Source organism: Eschscholzia californica, unplaced genomic scaffold (assembly GCF_041429995.1).
Source record: "Eschscholzia californica isolate CP2 unplaced genomic scaffold, dmEscCali1.0.p SCAF_2, whole genome shotgun sequence".
Classification (NCBI taxonomy): domain Eukaryota; kingdom Viridiplantae; phylum Streptophyta; class Magnoliopsida; order Ranunculales; family Papaveraceae; genus Eschscholzia; species Eschscholzia californica.
Window position 1 is genome coordinate 24211236 of NW_028238309.1, and position 17714 is coordinate 24228949.

Genomic DNA, 17714 nt, shown 5'->3' on the forward strand with positions numbered 1-17714 from the left:
TGTCTGTTGGGTTAAAAGATGTATCCATTCGAAAGGAGGGACTAAACTGGAGTAGTAACTGAAATTGGCGTCGGTTCAATCTTGGGACGTCGGATCTGGCTAAAAAACTCGGGTGGAACGCCCATCGTTAGATGGTGCCCGCGAGATGCCCACCAGATTTGGATGCGCGTGGTATTCGCTCAAACGACCCCTGATCTAACTTGTCCCGTTTGACGTTTCAGACCCTGACTTAACCGTTTTTTTCACCCAAACTTCAAACTCGAATTTCTCATTCATCCGGAATCGGATTCGAGTAATTCTTTGCTCTAAATTTAAGAGCTCGACGAGACGAACGCAATGGCGCGTTCGGTTTCTGAATTTGACGAGTCGGGTCGAGCCAAAATTGGCTCCGATTCCAACACATGCAACTCTTATAGTTTTGGCTTTCAAACATGAGTTCAGACAGCCTTCCTGCTTCAACTAGCTTCGGACCGTTTGGCTCTGGTATGCTAGTACTTATCAGTTAACATTTAGAAACTTACAAAGAAAGGCAAAACTTATCAAAATTTAGTACAGATGAGCTAAATAACTTTTTATTTTATCAACTAAAAGATGAATACAACTTTCATACTGAATAACTTGCAGAAACTTGCTAACTGTATATCATGCTTCGGATATATTACAAAGTACAAACTAAATCACTGTTAAGAAATATCGACTCTGCACTCCCAATCCATTGCTAAATTCTCATTACAAACCACAAAGAAGAGTTTGTAAACAGGATAACCGAAGTGGATACGGGGAAAAACGTACTCTCATTCGTAGCCAGACATATATTTTGAGTTTCGACTATTTGGACCTATCTGAACTTTGATCGTTGTTACTACTGCTACTTTCCTCGTTATCAATGGTATTTTGGGTCAATAGAGTTGTTGATCCATCCTCTTTGTTTGAGTTGTCTTCATCTAGCGGGTCATCCATAAAGAATTTGAAAGCAAGCTGGCCCGAGTACAGAATTAAACCAACAGAGTTGAAGCCGAAAATAAATGTTGCAAGGTAGCACAACCCATTTATAATAGTCCTGTAGAGAGTAAACGAGTTAGATTCGTACAGCTATAATATGAAAGTCATGAGTTCCAAAGACTGACCTTACTGTTATAGTTATCTGCCGAACCTGCGAACAAGAAAAACAAGATCGATTAAACAGATAAAAAAGAACTTTTGGTTTTGGTTTTGGTCAATTTGATAAGATAGTTGTATAAGAAGCAAAGGTTTTGGTCAATTCAGAAAGACGATATGAACATATTGTAGCCCATAGGGTAGTGTAGCACAATGTTACTATGAATGCTCTCCACAACGTGCTGCGGGTACCTGTACATGATACACTACCATGCGAGCACCTGATACGTCAGGGATATACCTCCTCGGTACACTATCTTGGGTCCGGTATTTTTTTACTATTTTCCTCGATGAGATATACTCTGTATGATGCATACAAAATAGATTTACCTACCCTCAACCATTCTATAAACATAAAATCTTAAGCAGCTATTAAATAATTTAGCTTATAGATTTCTACAAAGAAATTGGGTTAACTAAGGCCAAAGATTCCAGTACGCCAAATTTAGGGTACTAAATCGTGCACCCACCCAAAAACAGTACGGAACATCCGATATATGGTACACAAGGGGTGGTAAAATATCTGGTAACGTCGGTGTAGCATGTGGACTACCCAATGACTAGTACAGATATGGGAGAGGGAGAGAGTTGAGAAACCCAGAAATCGATTGGTTAATGAATTGTTTTTTTATCTGGACATGCTGTGTTTAGAACTTGCTTGTTGTCTTTCATTACTTCTTTTTCTCTTCGGATTCGTCGACATTGTGTTTGTGCAGTCTTTGTTGCCTTATATGTTTCTTGCGTGTTGAGCTTGTCTACTGGGGTCTTAGGCTTGTGAAATTCTACTGTTGAGTTTTAACTCAACCAAGGACATGTTTCAGGACATGTGGCTAGTTTCACTTCTGATTGGTTCCATCCATCCCGACCCGAAGGTGGGTCAGTCAAGCAGTCCGGGTTCTCGGTCGGTTCCCGTTCGCCTGCCCTTGGCGTGGGTGGGGTGGTTAACTTAGAGGGTGCCCGCCTCCTTTTCAGACCCTCGACAACCTGGAGATTGTTCGGTCTCCGCTTTTGGTGGCGAGAGTGCTTGGTCGCTGGGGTTTCCTTTTCCTCAACCAATTCGTAACTATCAGCAGGGTATGCAACGAGCAGAAGTCATGATAAAAGGTCCTGGTCTCGGAAGAGATGCAGCATGACGAACCATTCGTAGAAGTGGTATACTCTTAAGTATTGTACGGGACATAACCCCTATAGTGGCATGCAGTAGTCGTCGTTAATCTTAATTCCAGTTGGGAGGCTCTTAATCTTGCGCTTTAAGGCGATAAGCTAGAGATAAGAGATTGTGCAAACACCCAAACCACCAAACTAAACCATTATCTAAATATGAATCACTAATTGTATAGAATCTCCAAATGTTCAAATATCATAAACATGAAATCAAATTTCACAAAGAAAACTTATCTTCAAACTCAGAGCAAACCCCACTTAACCAAATTGCCTAAAAATAACAAATGAAAGCAATTAAGATAAAAATTAAAGGGTAAGTAAGAAACAAACCGAGAAACTATCAGAGATGGTTTGTCGATTAAGAGCAGCTTCAATTGTGGTTGTAAATTTGTAAAGAACAAGAGCAATTACACCAGCAGTTAATCCACCCAATAATGCCTGAGCAGCTGAAGGTGGAGAATCTCCATCAACTGGTGTTAACTTAATAGCTTTTAAACTATCTAAAGCTTCTTCCTGTATGGTTTTCTTCGCACCAGTAGACCTAAATCTCTACAAAATTATCAATACCCATTTCATTAAAATCAAAATTAAACTCATGGGTAATCAAGTAAAGATGATAAGAGTGAATTAAGTACCAGTTCTTTGGATCGTTTGGCTCGTCGTCTGAGAGAGCGAAAGAGAAAAATGGAGATAGCACCTGTGAGAAGAACACTGGTGGCAACTTGAATAGGAGAAGGGTCGTTATCAGTGGCAAAGATTGCTGGAGATGATGGTGGAAGTTGGATAGGTCCTTCTTCCTGTGGTGGAGAAGTAGGTTCTGGGAGTTGAGCTAGCCATTGTTGGTGATTTGTTCTTAAACGGGCATGAACAGTGAAGGAAGTAGGAAGCTTAGAAGAAGAAAAAGAGGGTAGTAATGGAAGGGGATGTGAGATGGGAGAGAAGAGATAAGTGGAATGGTAATGGTGGTGGTGAGTCACTAACATTTCTTCTTCTCAAAAATAAAAGGATGAGAGAGAGAAAGAAAGGTTTTGTGTGTGGTGATGTCATGCTGTTAGTCTTGGCAGCCCTATCTCTCAAAAATAAAAGTAAGGGTGCCTCTAAAGGCACCTGGCCAAACAGCTGTTAGCATCCAGAAATATTGTTGACTCAAGTCAATGGTTTTTGACCCGAGGTCTCTATAAGCACCAGTTTTTAATGTGGGTGACGTTCACCTTCGTTTACTTCTTCCATCTTCTTCTTCTTCCAACAAAAAAGGAATCCTAATCAATTTTTCTTCGAAAACAAAACCCTAGAAAAGAGTGCAACATTCTCCGGCGACGGCAACGTCTCCAACATGTACCGGCGACTATTCTTTTATTCGAAACAATCAATCCGGGTGATTTGTTCATCATTAAACTGTGTTACATCTCATTTATAGCTTCTTTATATCATTTTTGAAAAGAAATTAGGAAGTTAACCATGGAAGAAGAGAGTTCTAAAATTTTAACAACTACATCGATTCCAACTCTTTCACCTATTTCCGGGCAAGGAGAAGTTTCTCATGAGGTATACAACCATTCCCCGATCCTTTTTTATACATTTCAATACGTGTTGTGTGAATTTTTTAAAAAACAAAAGTGAAACTTCGGTGACGTAAACGGACTGAACCAGTCCGGTACTTTTTAGTCTTTAACGGATCAAACTATCCGTTTAGTAATGAAATGTCACGGACTAGACAGTCCGTGACCTTTTAGATTGAGACGGACATACCGATCCGTCCTTATCTGATAAATCCCGGACTCTTTAAGTCTGTTCCATCCTGAAGATATTTTTTTCTTTAAGTGATTTTTATGTTTTTTTCACCTTTTGACAGATTCCGGACCTTAATATTGTTCCTATTGAAGAGGAGTACCATGCCGAAGAAGAAAATCGACCTTCAAATGATGGGTGTCAATTTATTAGTATTGATGTTGGTCAGTATTTTGTGACTGAAGATGTGTTTCAAACTAAAGAGGAGTTAATCGGTTGGGCTAAAGAAATTGGGAGAAAACATAAGTTTGTAGTATTGACCTCCAGGTCAGGTAATAGAAGAGGTGGACAGAAACCCCGGTTAAAATTATGTTGCGAAAGAAGTGGAGTATTTCGTTCACATGAGAAGAAGGATTTAGTTCCAAAATCCCATCAACCACCTATAAAGAAAAGGAAATCGAGCACAAAAAAATGTCAATGTCCGTTCAAGCTCAAAGGAATACCGGGGGTTAATGACACGTGGAAAGTGTCAGTTGTGTCTGGAATCCATAACCACGAGTTAGCTGAAAGTCTTCTAGGTCACGCATATGTGAATAAGTTGAAACCCGATGAAAAAGCTGTTGTGAAACATCTATTAAAAATTGGTTCGAAGCCAGCTCAAATTCTTTCTCAAATTCATGAACAATTCAAGGATAACACATCAACATTGAAAACCATTTACAATGCACGTGCGAACATACGTATGGAAAAACAAGAAGGAAGGAGTCTGATGCAACAACTCATTAAGTTGTTGGTGGAACACCATTACGTCTACCATTTTTCAAAGAACGAAGACACTGATGAGGTAACAAATCTATTTTGAGCACATCCTGATTGTATTCTATTATTACAGAGTTTCCATACCGTGTTATTGCTCGATTGTACGTATAAAACCAACCGATTTAACAAGCCATTGCTTGAGATTGTCGGGGTAACTTCTACGTTGAAATCCTTCACCGCGGCCTTTACATTTATGGATGGGGAGACAACTAATCAGTACACATGGGCCCTTAATCGTTTACGGACGTTGTTTCCTCCCAACTCAATGTAAATCGTGTTTATTATCGATCGTGAACTTGAACTGATTAACGCCATTGGTGAAGTCTTTCCAAATGCTCAAAGGTTGCTATGTACTTTCCACATCGACAAGTGTGTGGTAGCCAAAGTCAAAGGTCATTTCAAACAAGAACAATTCAATGTGTTTATGACAATGTTTCGAGCTATCATGTATGCTGAGACTGAAAGTGGTTATAATGAGGCGGTGGAAACTTTAGTGAAGTTTTGGTCAAACACACATCATAAAGATGTTAGTTATGTTCAAGATACCTGGTTGGGATTGAAAGAGAGATTTGTGACTGCATGGACTAACGGGGTTATTCACATGGGAAATACTACAACAAATCATGTGGAAGGTGCTCATTCTAAATTGAAGAGATATCTATGTAGCTCCGAAGGTAACTATGTTACGTGCTGGGAATTTATGCATATCATGACGGAAACCGAGACATGTGAAATTATAACATCTTTTGAGCACAGTCGTATTAAGGTGAAGGAAGGGCGTCAAACCAATTTTTTTAAAGAGCTACGTGGTTATGTCTCGCACGCGGCATTAGATCTTATGGTAGATGAGATCGACCGTGCAAATGGGATTGATATTAACGTTCAAAATTGCGGATGTGTTCTAAGGTATGTCTATGGTCTCCCTTGTGCTCATGAGATGGTATCTTTGATGAATCAAGATAAGGTATGTCCAAAGGACATCATTCACCCTCAGTGGACCAAGCTATCCATTAACCCGACTCCGCCGATTCATAATGATCTTGGCGCATCACATGAGATGGAGCACCTTTATTTAATGTGGGATAAATCCAGTGATGCCGAGAGGACCGCAATACTTGAGAAGTTGAGGGAAATTTCTTTTCCGGTCATCACAAACTTGTGTGAGCCATTGCAACAAACAAAGACCAAAGGGGCTCCGAAACAAAGAAGAATGAGCAAAAAAGAAGCTGCAAGATCTACTAAGAGGAACCCATCTGCTTTCGAATATGCAAAGTGTGTTGATGAATGTGTTCCCTCCACTCAGACAGTACGTAAAGTTAACAAAGAAACCAAAGCATCGAAAGCAACCATACCCAATTTTAAAAGCTACAAAGGACAGATTCCGTCAGTTATGGATCCATTCTTGGATGACATTATAGATGTGCCAGGCGATGGTCATTGTGGGTTTCATGTCGTTGGTAAAGGACTTGGGTTTTCATTAGAAGATGGTTGGAAACAAGTTCGCAAAAATGTCATAAAAGAACTTGAGGTACGTAACACACTCTACAAAGAGATGTTTGGAACAAGAGAATACACTCAAACATTAAGTGTCGCGAACAACTTAAATTTTACATGTCCGGAAGATTGGTTCTACATTCACCCGTACACTAGTATAGTTGTGGCGAGTAGCTTCAATTGCATATTAGTTCATTTGTCTTACGGTTGTTCGACAACTTTCTTACCCTTACTTAGTGGTCCACCTTCTGAGGGTTATAAAATTGCATGCATTACATATAGTGGTGGTCACTTTATGAACGTTAAACTCAAAAAAGATTCTATACTCCCTCCTATTGCACCGCAATGGTCTAGGTATGCATCGCTAGAGGCAACGGGTTGGCTTGAACTTGTTAGAGATAGAATCGAGGATGGAAAGAATTTTTATTCTCATGATAATTCGAATGAGCCAAGTAGTAGTGTGATAAATTTAAGTGATGATTAAGGTGTACTGAAATACCAAGTTACAAACTTTTTAATTTAATATTTGAATAAATTTAGATGATTAATTGTCGACGTTATTTAACTTTATTTTCTTTGGGTCATAGATCCGTTTCTTATAACAATGTCACGGATCCAGAGATTCGTTACTTTCTAACAGGGGTTACTGTTTTCCTGTTAGAAAATGGCGGATCTATAGATCCGTTTCTTATAACAATGTCACGGATCCAGAAATCCGGGACCTGAGAAGGGAAGGCACGGATCCGATCCGTACGATTTTTTTTTTTTGTTCTAAACCTTGGAACTTAAGGTGGCGTTTTCTAAACCTTCCGTTCGGTAGATCTTAGAGTTGCATTTGAGTTCGATAGATATTAAAACTTGTTAAAACAAGAGTAACGATGTTCAAACATCGATCAAAATGTACGATACACATCGTTCACAAAAGAAGTTAAAAAAAAGTAACCGTTGTTCACAAAAGCAATTCAAAATAGCGAGACTACCCTTGAGATTCTAAACCATACTATATTACTTCATTCCCTTTGTGATTTCCTCGATTTCTTCACCGTAGTTTTTCTAGACGATCTTCTTGGTTCGGGTTCTGGTTGAGGTTGATGAGGACATTCGGGAAGCGGCATTTCAGCCCTCGCATTAGTTAGGATTTCAAGCCCTAACGGAACGTCAAACACTTGAATCGCTATAATGGCACGATCAATTCCATCTCTCTAAAAAAACAACAATGAATTAATAACAAATTAGGTAACAAATTATAGCTACAAATTCAAAAGTAAAAAAACAAAAGAATGATAAATCGAATACTCACGTAGTACGATACCGAACCTAAGTATTGTTCTTGTCTATTGGATTTGTACAAAGCTGGGTTTTGTACAAACGGGTGAGATACTCTCTTGAACCAATTGTTATACTGAGCGCTTGCCTCCCACGGAGCCAAAGATACCTCCTTTGGTCTATCACTCATGTTTAGTAGGTGATCTTCCCAACTCCCCCAATAAGAAGCCACATTACCAAAGTTTTTAGAATCTCCATCCTTCGATACCTTTTTTGGTCGAATCGGTTCTTTAGGGATGACTTGAACCAACCCAAGTTGCCTTAACACCCTATCAGGGTGATAAGGCTCGGCAATATCGTTAACCGCGATGCAACCAGTGTAAAAAGAGTATTCAGGAAGTGGTAGTGCAACACCAGACAATAAGGGACGATATGGGTCCCAAATGACATACATGATACAGACGTTTAACGAGTGATTCCTATAGCATACGTCAGGTATTATAGAACACAGGAAAAAATTAATTAATAAAATACATACATCTCTCTCGGTCAGACCGTCCAATTGCTCACGAGTGCTTCCTAGAGCACATGCCTTGTTGCCTTTCAAAACGTGTTTCTCCCATCTATACATCCGGGGCACATTAGATGTAGGATCATATTTTGGGTTGGAAACAGACACCCCAAGGTTGAAGTGTTCATCGATCCACGCCTACAAATGTAATGTTAAATACACATTTATTATTCGCTACTCTAACATAATAAAGAAATAATTGAGAGACAAAAATAAATATGAAATTACCTGAAATAAAGTAAGATAACCAGCCAATTGACTTCCTCCCCTCGAAGCAAAACCAATCTGCCGATAAAGATAGGCAAGCACCGCTGTTCCCCACGAGTAAGTCGAAATATCATCTAAGTTCTTCAGATAATGTAGATAGACAATAGGAACCTTAGTTGCACTCTTATCAACAAAAAGAGTACAACCAAAAAGATGCAAGAGGTATGCCCGTGCAACAGCATCTTTGACAAGGTCGGTGTCATCCTCTTTCGACCCACTGCATTGCTTCCTCAACCACTTAAGCTCCACAGACTTAGATTTACCTAAGTGCAGTTTTACACCTTCGTAATCTAATTGTAAATAACGAGAGACTAGTAATGCATCTGGATCTTTTGTATCGTCGTCATCGTCATCGTTCGCATCTTCATCATCCGTCTTGGACAGAACAACGGGTTTACCTTCAATTGGAAGACCACATATGCGATGCACATCTTCTAACGTGATCGTCATCTCCCCGAACGGCATGTGGAAAGTATTTGTGTCCTCGTACCACCGCTCTGTAAATGCCGAGAGTAGAACACGATCTAGCTTGATGTATGAATATTTGGCGATGTGGGCCAATCCCGTGTTCCGGACTCTCTCTCGAACACTTTGACACTCAGTTTCCAGGTCCCACCCATTCGTCTTCTTCAAAACAGTACCCACAACTACGGCGGACGCATGGTTGTGTAACTTCAGCACCAGCCTCTCCTGAAAATAAAAAAGATATTGTTTTAGATTGATGATTAACAAAATTTTATCATAACTACAAAAATTAGAAAATAATATTTGCTTACCGGTTTGTTCCAAATCGTATAAGCAACATGATTCTTGAAACAAGGTAGAAGCGCACGATCTATCGGACCTCCAGAGTACGGGTCTGAAAATGAAGATGACCCCCCTACTTCTGTTTCTGCTGTCGAAATAGGAGGCTCTGTTTCGTTCTCATCTCCTTGCGTTCGTCGTTGCTTACGTGGTGCTATAATAACTTTTGAATAATACGCGGATACGTGATGCACAAACAATAAATAATCAAAATATGTTTTCCTACTCTAAATTAATGAAGGAAAAATTGGACGTATCGCTACAAAAAAGGTCATTCAAATAATAACTTTTTATAGGCACGTATCGCTACAAAAAAGGTCATTCAAATAATGAAGGAAAAATGATGAGAAAAATAAAGAAAGAAAAATATGAAAGATTAAAAAAAAAAAAAAAACCTAGGTCCCGGATCAGGTAATCCGGGGCCTGTCAGTCAGAAACGGATTACTGAGTCCGTCACGGACTAGAAGCTGAGTCCGTTTCTTTGTACTAACCCACGGATTAGCTGATCCGTGACTAGGAAGACACGGACGGACTGGACCAGTCCGTCTGAGTCGTTCCAGCAGCTTAGGTATAGATCTAGGGCAGTTTGTTTGGACATCAAACACTCACACAAATGGCTCTAAATATGTTCGAAATGATATAATACAACAATCTAAACATGTTACAATACACTATTAACATCCCCAATCAATCAAACAACAAATTTATTCAAAAAAATTTAAAAAAGTTAGGGTTTTTGAACCAACCTTGAAGGAGCAATTGTAGCTTGATTTCAACTTCGTCTCCACCAAATGATGCTTGATTCTAAGACTTAGAGAGTCAAATGACTTATTCTCAGCAAAATTTGAGGGAGATTCGTGAGATTATGAGCGATTTGGTGATGGTAGAATTCGGTTTTTTAAGAGCTTAGAGAGAGAAAGTTTCAAATTCCCAATTTTGGATGGATTTTGTGAGAGATAGATGGAGGGGTTAGGTTCAACAGATAAAGGACCGGTGCCTACATAGTTGATTGGTGCTAACAGAGAATAGAGCGGTTGGGCCTGGTGCTAACAGAGATGGATGCTAACAGCTGTTCGGCCAGGTGCCTTTAGAAGCACCCAAAAATGGACACCCAAGTCTATTAGTGTCATTGACTTAGAAACCTGAAATTGGATTCAATCTGACCAGTCCATGAATAAATGGATCAGACCCAATTTTGAAGTGTTACCTGACAGCTTTCCCAGACCCGAGCTGTTACTATTTATCCGACATAACCCGCTTAATAATGTCTTCTATTTCCTTATAGGGAAGTTTTAAAGGGCCCTCCCATTCTTGTTAAAAGGCCCTTCCTTGTGAATTCAGTACGAGCCCACCGACACAAGAGAACTTTTGCCCCGAGCCTACCGATTGTACAAGAGACCTCTCGGTCTTAGCTAGGGGTGGGAAAAAAAACCGTGAGCCCAAATCCGTCCACGTCCGCCCGAGACCGGAGGAGTCCGTGGACGTCCGATGTCCGAGACGGACAATGTCCGACCGACCGACTAGAATTGGCGGACAGACACGGACACAATGTCTTGTCAGGCATACCATCCGAGTCCGACCGTTTAATTGTCCGTCCGACCATCCGCTTATACAATCAATGCTTATATATATATTAATCTATATATAATCAATGTTTATATACATTATTAATCTATATATATATTTAAACACCATTTATATTCATAATTCATACATACATGTCTATGTACAATGATATTAAGTAGGCTTTAGTCATTGAAAAGTAAGTCTTTCCACCAGAAAAAAAAAAAGTAAGTGGACGTGAGGGGTCATGTAGGAGGTTGAGGATTTGAGGCGTTGAGCTTATCAAAAAGGCTGGGGTATGTCAAAAAAAAAAAAGGCTGGGGTATTGAGCTGGAGCTTACTAGAAAAGTTGAGGGATTGAGCCTCGAGCAAAGGAAATTGGGATGCCCAATTTAGTCCCACACTGTCGAGACAGACTTTAAGTGGAGTTTTGGGAGGTTATAAGAAGGCAAACCTCCTCTCTAGTAAAGACTTGTAGCTTTGGGCCGAGTGGTCATAACACTTGCCCAGATTTATGGGCACCTTAACGTGGTTGGCGTGGGCTGTGGTGATAGTTTGCCCGAAGCCCAGTTGTCCAAAACTCGTGTTGCCCGACATTTTTTACGGGCTTGGACGGACAATGGACACAAATTTTGTGAAGTGTCCGTCCGAGTCCGCCCGGTTGTAGTGATGGTCAGGAGGCTTGGGTGACCGATCTGTTCGGTCCGATAGAGAATTTGTCCGTGGACAGCCCGTCCGGTCTGATTCCCACCCCTAGTCTTAGCCCACCTAATTTCTACTCCAATAGCCTATTTTGTGATTTTGGTGGACTCGTACCGAATTGTGAATTCAGTGGGCTCGCACGGAATTCACAAGTGGAGCTCTTCAAAACTTCCCTTCCTTATATTACCTATGTATTTTATGTATGTATAACATATAAATATATATATATATATATATATATATTTTAGTCATATATACATATATTTTACTCATATTTTTTAAACAATATTTTGCTTATGTCTAAATGGTCAAGCCTTACTTCTTCCGACTTTTACATGCACACCTGATGTATGTTGTTTTTCAGGATTGCTTCCTTCTCGAACATATAGAAGCCAAACCTTACTTTTCTGACTTTTACTTCACCTCTCCATCCCTCTAACTCACTTCTACTTCCTCAACCTCTTGTTTTACCTTTTTCTTGCTTACTTGGTGCTTTTTTTATTTTTTCACGTTTCATCTTTCTTCTTCTATTTCTTTTTCCTTGCTTACTTTGGTATCTTTTCAACTTTCAGGTCTCATAGGAACAAAATTCTCTCGATTGATTTTAAATTGTGTTTGACTACGGTATGGGCAAATATTCGCCTAACAAGATGCTTGTAAAATAATGGAACAACTGCTTCATAAGGATAAAATCCGTGAGGCCCAATCACAAGGCCCGATAATGGCCCATGCCGCTACTCTGGCCGGCGAACCCATACCCACTTGACACGAAGCGTATCTGACACGTATCACGCGATAGCTACCTGCCAGTACTACGCTATCTTATGGTCAGAGGATTATTACGCAACCCGTAACCACGTTGGTGTTGAATATCTCGTATCTTCTACTTAAAGACGGACGTTACCAGCCAGTAGCTTATCGCCCACGCGGTAACATCTTGGCTGTCCCTCAAGAATTTCAAATACTCATCTGACGGTCGATACGTCAGATACTCTATCCCTTAACGTACCTCCCATGAGTAACGTTCTGGAATGAATATGTCAGTTATTTGCTGGTCGTCATCAATGCAACCCCTCTCCACCACTATAAATACATAAGGCCACACTCAGACAAAGGCATCAAATACTCGACAACAATACTCCAGTAGTCTAATCGATTATTGAGCAATACCAGTCTATTCTACTTCATTCTCTCTCTATTCACTTACTCTCTGGTAGTAATCACGTGAGAGTTCTCCACTTACCCCAAAGTCTCAGACTCATTGTCTTAGAAGTTGGGAGATAAGAAGTTTCACATTCTCAAATCCAACTAGCAAGCTAGAGGTATCGACCCCTCTCACATACGACCAGCTTCTTATTGCATCCCCTATCCTCAACACCTGATCCATCGTCTAGCAGTAACTAGCTGGCCTTAACACCCATCCAGCAGTAACTAGCTGGCCGTAAAACCCATCCAACAGTAACTAGTTGGTCGTAACACCATCCTTATACGACCACTTTCTTACTGCATCACTCATCTAGCGATAAGAAGCTAGGCGTATCAACATCGTCCATCTACAAATCCTCACCGTTCGATCCACTTACGACAAGAGTCTTATTGCAAGACCAGCAACTTATTGCAAAATCCACTTACCACCAGCAGGTTATCATCACGACATCATTACCATCACCCTCTTCATTATAGTAAGTATATCACTACCGTGGAGATCTGTTCCGACAACTCTACGAGTCGCGACACCTAAGTACTCCGACGATGGTTACCCTTCTTTCTCCCATTTTGACTTTCTTATTTATATTTGACTAAGTATCTGACTTGACTTTCGGAGCCCCTTTAGGTCGGCACCATCCCGGTGTCCCAGAGGCTTCACGATCTCTTTTCTCTTTTTGTGTGCAGGTTCTTTTCGACACGTAGCCAGTCCCCGAAGCATCCGACCCGACCCGACAAGACTTCTGACCGTCAACCCGTTGACTGTTAGACTTTCTGACCCGTAGACATTTTACCATCTACAATTTGGCGCTAGAACGAGGGGTTCAGCTACTAACTACCAAAAAGACACGTATCATGAAGGAGACATGTCTCATGCTTCTGTGGATTTTTCATCATAACTTACTGCAGTCATTGCCTAGATGCAAGAAAACGCCGAAAGATTAGAAGTTTTGGAGGAGGTAAACACTATTAATCGAGCAGAGAACCTGCTACTGCAAGAAAAAATTACCGAGTTGGTGGCTAAAAGACAAAGTCTGGGGGACAATCAACCACCTCCTAGCAGTTCTGAAGCAGGAGGACCATCCAATTGCCCAACACCTCATCTCAGCACTACTGCAGGCTTCACCACCAGTCAAGTAGGAACTGGATCTGCAAGTGCTCCATTCATTGCTCCAATACAGACCTTTCAGCAAGCTTTCACTCAACAGTAGACCATGTCTGCTCCTCTTTACTCATTTTCTACTATTGTTATGCCTACTGTTTTCCCTTTAACTCAAACCACTATGGCTTCTAATCCTTTACTGTTTTCACATACAGGAACCCCTTTAGAGCAAGCTTTAACAAAGAGGCTAGCTGAAATGGAGGTCTTGATCACCAGAATTCCAAGAGTCCCAACTTCATTCAAGAAGAGTCTTCCTCAAAGCTATGCCGATTCTCCTTTCGTAGATGCAATTGTCTTGGTGGAGATGCCCAAAAAGTTCACATTTCCTAATATGAAGATGTATGACGACAATTGTCCAGCTCTGCAATGGTACACCAACCTCCCCAACAACTCAATTGCTTCATTCGCCCAGCTCATAGACACCTTTGTCGAGCAATTCGCAAGCACTAAAAAGCTAGAGAAACTCTCTGGAGACCTCTATCGAATCCAGCAACGAAGAGGTGAACCACTCAGAGAGTATGTGGGAAGATTTAATCGGGAGAAGGTGTCAATTCCTTACTGCAACCAAGAGACAGCGGTAGATGCATTCAGGAAAGGTTTACTGCCCAGATGGGGAGTTGTACAAAGAACTCACCAAGTTCAATTGCACTACAATGAAGGATGTTCTTTCCAGTGCCTGGGTTGAAATTAGGTGGGAAGAAGACGAAGCCCACAGGAACAGATACTACTCACAGGAAGATAGATCAAGAAACGGACACTCAGGGAGATACGAACGATGATCAGAAGCCAAGAGCAATGATCTGTACCCAACCAGACGACCAGTTCCAAGAGAGAGCAGAAGGCCATTCAACCCTCCACCTAACCGTCAGAACGAGAAGCCACAAGGACACATCCGTACCAAGATCCCAGAGTACAACCTCAACATTGAACCAAGTGAGGTGATAGCAGTAATGAAGGGGATGGGAACACAGTAAGGTGGCCAGGGAAGACAAAGACGCCAAACGACAAAAGAGATACTACCAAGTGGTGTGAATTCCACTCAGACCATGGGCACACTACTGCAGATTGCATTGTCCCCGAGCTTGAAGTTGTTGAGCTCCTAAAGAGGGGTCACCTCATCAACTTACTGACAAATAGAGGCAAGACAACTATGTCCCAAGGAGATGTCCGACCTAAAGAGCCAGAGGAGCCGATTCTAACATTGACTTGCAACATGATCACAGGAGGCTCGGAAGTGAGTGGAGTAAGCCACTCAGTAGCCAAAAGAAGTGCATGAATCACAGCCAACCCAATTGCCCACTCGACAGAGGCGTCAACCCCAACTTTCACCAACCAAACCATCAACTTTGTTGACAACGAAGTCTCAGGGATCGTCAACCCTCATCATGACGCTCTTGTCCTCTCTCTCACTATTGCAAATGTGTTAGTCAAACGTATACTTATAGATAATGAATCTTCAACTAACGTTTTGTTTCTTCATGCCTTGCAAGGAATGGGACTAGAAGAGTCAAGCATCTGCCGACTTTCTACTGTCCATATAGGGTTCAGCGGAGAACAGAATTATACCTTAGGAGAAATCGTGTTACCGGCATATGCAGGAGGAATCAACCTTAGCACCACCTTTGTGGTATTGGGTTGCCCATCTACTTATAACATGATCCTTGGAAGACCTTGGATCCATGAGATGAGGGTAGTACAATCAACATACCACCAAGTGTTGAAGTTTGCAACACCTTGGGGAGTACAAGAATTCAAGGGAGACCAAGGAGCCTTCAGGAACTGCTACAAGAACACGATAAAGGCTCCCAAGAAGCCCTTGTAGCAATTACAGAATAGAACGCCCCTCAATTCAAACCTCAACCAACCTAACATGGAGGAGCTAGATGAAGTCCAAATTCACCCTGACATACCAGAGCACAAAGTTCAAATTGGAGCACAACTAGCTCCTACTCTTAGAGAAAAGCTCATTGAATTCCTAACCAATAACTCTGATTATTTTGCTTGGTCTCATGCAGACATGACAAGGATAGACCCCTCTATAATAGTTCACCAACTACAGGTATATCCTTCTCACATTCCCATAAGACAGAAAAGGAGGAAATTCGCGCCCGAACGCAACAAGGTGGTCAATAATGAGATCCAGAAACTGCTTGACATCGGATCAGTAAGAGAAGTACACTACCCAGATTGGCTCGCTAATGTGGTGGTTGTAAAAAAGAAGAATGGTAAGTGGAGGGTATGTATTGACTTTACAGACTTGAACAAAGCATGCCCGAAGGATTCCTTCCCACTACCCCACATCGACATGCTGGTAGACGCCACAGTCGGACACCAACTTTTGAGCTTCATGGATGCATTCTCAGGTTACAACCAGATCCTTATGCATCCAAACGATCAGGAAAAAACAGCCTTCGTCACAGAGAGAGGTATATTCTGTTACAAGGTCATGCCTTTTGGACTAAAAAAATGCAAGCATCAAGGACGTCTAGAGACTTGCAGGTAGGGTAGCTGCACTTAGCAGGTTTATTTCTAAATCTTCAGAAAGATGCTACCTGTTCTTTACCACTCTGCGAAAAACGAAAAATTTCGAGTGGACACCTGCATGTGAAGAAGCTCTACAACAGCTGAAGAAATACCTCACGCCCCACCTTTGCTCTCCAAACCAAAAGATGGAGAAAAATTGTTCATATACCTTGCTGTTTTAGAGACAGCAGTAAGTGCAGTACTCATTCGTGAAGAAGACAGTAAGCAGCTACCTGTTTACTACACAAGCAAGTCATTGCTCGATGTGGAAACTCGATACAGCCAGCTAGAGAAGCTAGCTCTTGCCCTTGTTACTGCAGCCAGGAAGCTAAGACCTTACTTTCAATGCCACCCAATTATAGTAGTCACAACTTTCCCAATGAAGAATATCCTCCACAAACCAGAGCTTTCTGGAAGATTAACCAAGTGAGCAGTGGAGTTAAGCAAACATGACATCAGCTACCAGCCAAGAACAACAATCAAGTCTCAGAAGAAAGTAGTTGGTCCCCTCCGGTAGACATGAAGGTGGAACCATCAAAGGGAGAAGCAGCAGGATGACGCCTCCACATGGGGCCCCCATCAGAAGAACCAGATAGGGGTATCGCGGAGTAAACCGGCTCCGAGACTGGGGCCTCCTTGGTAATAGGAGCAGTCGAAGAAGAATGCGGAAGGGAACTCAAATCGGTACCCGCCTTGGATCTCTTTCGTTGGCCACCCCTCCGGGCTTCCGCGTAAGAAGTAGAGATGTAACCGTATCCCACCATTTGTGACGATGCGAATGACTTTGTACTTGTCGAAGGAGGTGGAAAGAGTACCGGAGCACCAAATGACTCTTGGTAGGTTAGAAGCGCACCTCGAATCTCTAGAGCCGTGGCAGGTGCAGGAGGACGACTTGTTAGGGTTGCACCAAGAACAAAGTCCCACAAAGGGGTACGTGTAATAAAAGAGTGACTCCGAAGGAAGGTAGAACTTCTCTCTGGCAGTGGCGTGGCTGAGTAATTGGGGTTCCGGTGCCAAAATGTTAACGGGGCCTTTTACATGTTAAATTTTTTTTTTTTACACAAAATAATAAAATGTAAATTATCTAACAATAAAAATAATATTTCATCGGAGAATTGAATCCTAATATTGTGTTCTAAACTAAATGATTACAATTAATATCTTTATTTGAAAATTTTTATTCTCGCATTTTTTGAAGCAAAATCGTCAATTAAACCTTCATAGTCAATCTTGTCTAAGAGTCCACTTTCAATAGTAAGCAAAGCTAATCCATTTAGACGCTCCTGC

At 41.3% G+C, this 17714-nt stretch overlaps 3 protein-coding genes across 3 annotated transcripts; 2 read left to right on the top strand and 1 right to left on the bottom strand.

Moving 5' to 3' along the window:
- Positions 1–556: 556 nt before the first annotated feature.
- Positions 557–3397, bottom strand: LOC147557058 (uncharacterized). Its single transcript, XM_086658063.1, has 4 exons — positions 2958–3397; positions 2653–2871; positions 1128–1153; positions 557–1060 (listed from the first exon to the last, which is right to left on the bottom strand). The coding sequence occupies exons 1-4, from the start codon at positions 3303–3305 to the stop codon at positions 829–831; spliced, it is 825 nt and encodes a 274-aa protein (XP_086514189.1). The 5' UTR covers positions 3306–3397; the 3' UTR covers positions 557–828.
- Positions 3398–3780: 383 nt separating this feature from the next.
- LOC147557059 (PKS-NRPS hybrid synthetase cheA-like) lies at positions 3781–5140 on the top strand. Its single transcript, XM_086658740.1, has 3 exons — positions 3781–3867; positions 4175–4894; positions 4943–5140. Exons 1-3 carry the CDS (start codon positions 3781–3783, stop codon positions 5138–5140), a joined length of 1005 nt encoding a protein of 334 aa, XP_086514866.1.
- Positions 5141–5299: 159 nt separating this feature from the next.
- LOC147557060 (uncharacterized) lies at positions 5300–6847 on the top strand. The gene has a single exon (XM_086658741.1). The coding sequence runs from the start codon at positions 5300–5302 to the stop codon at positions 6845–6847; it is 1548 nt and encodes a 515-aa protein (XP_086514867.1).
- Positions 6848–17714: the final 10867 nt, after the last annotated feature.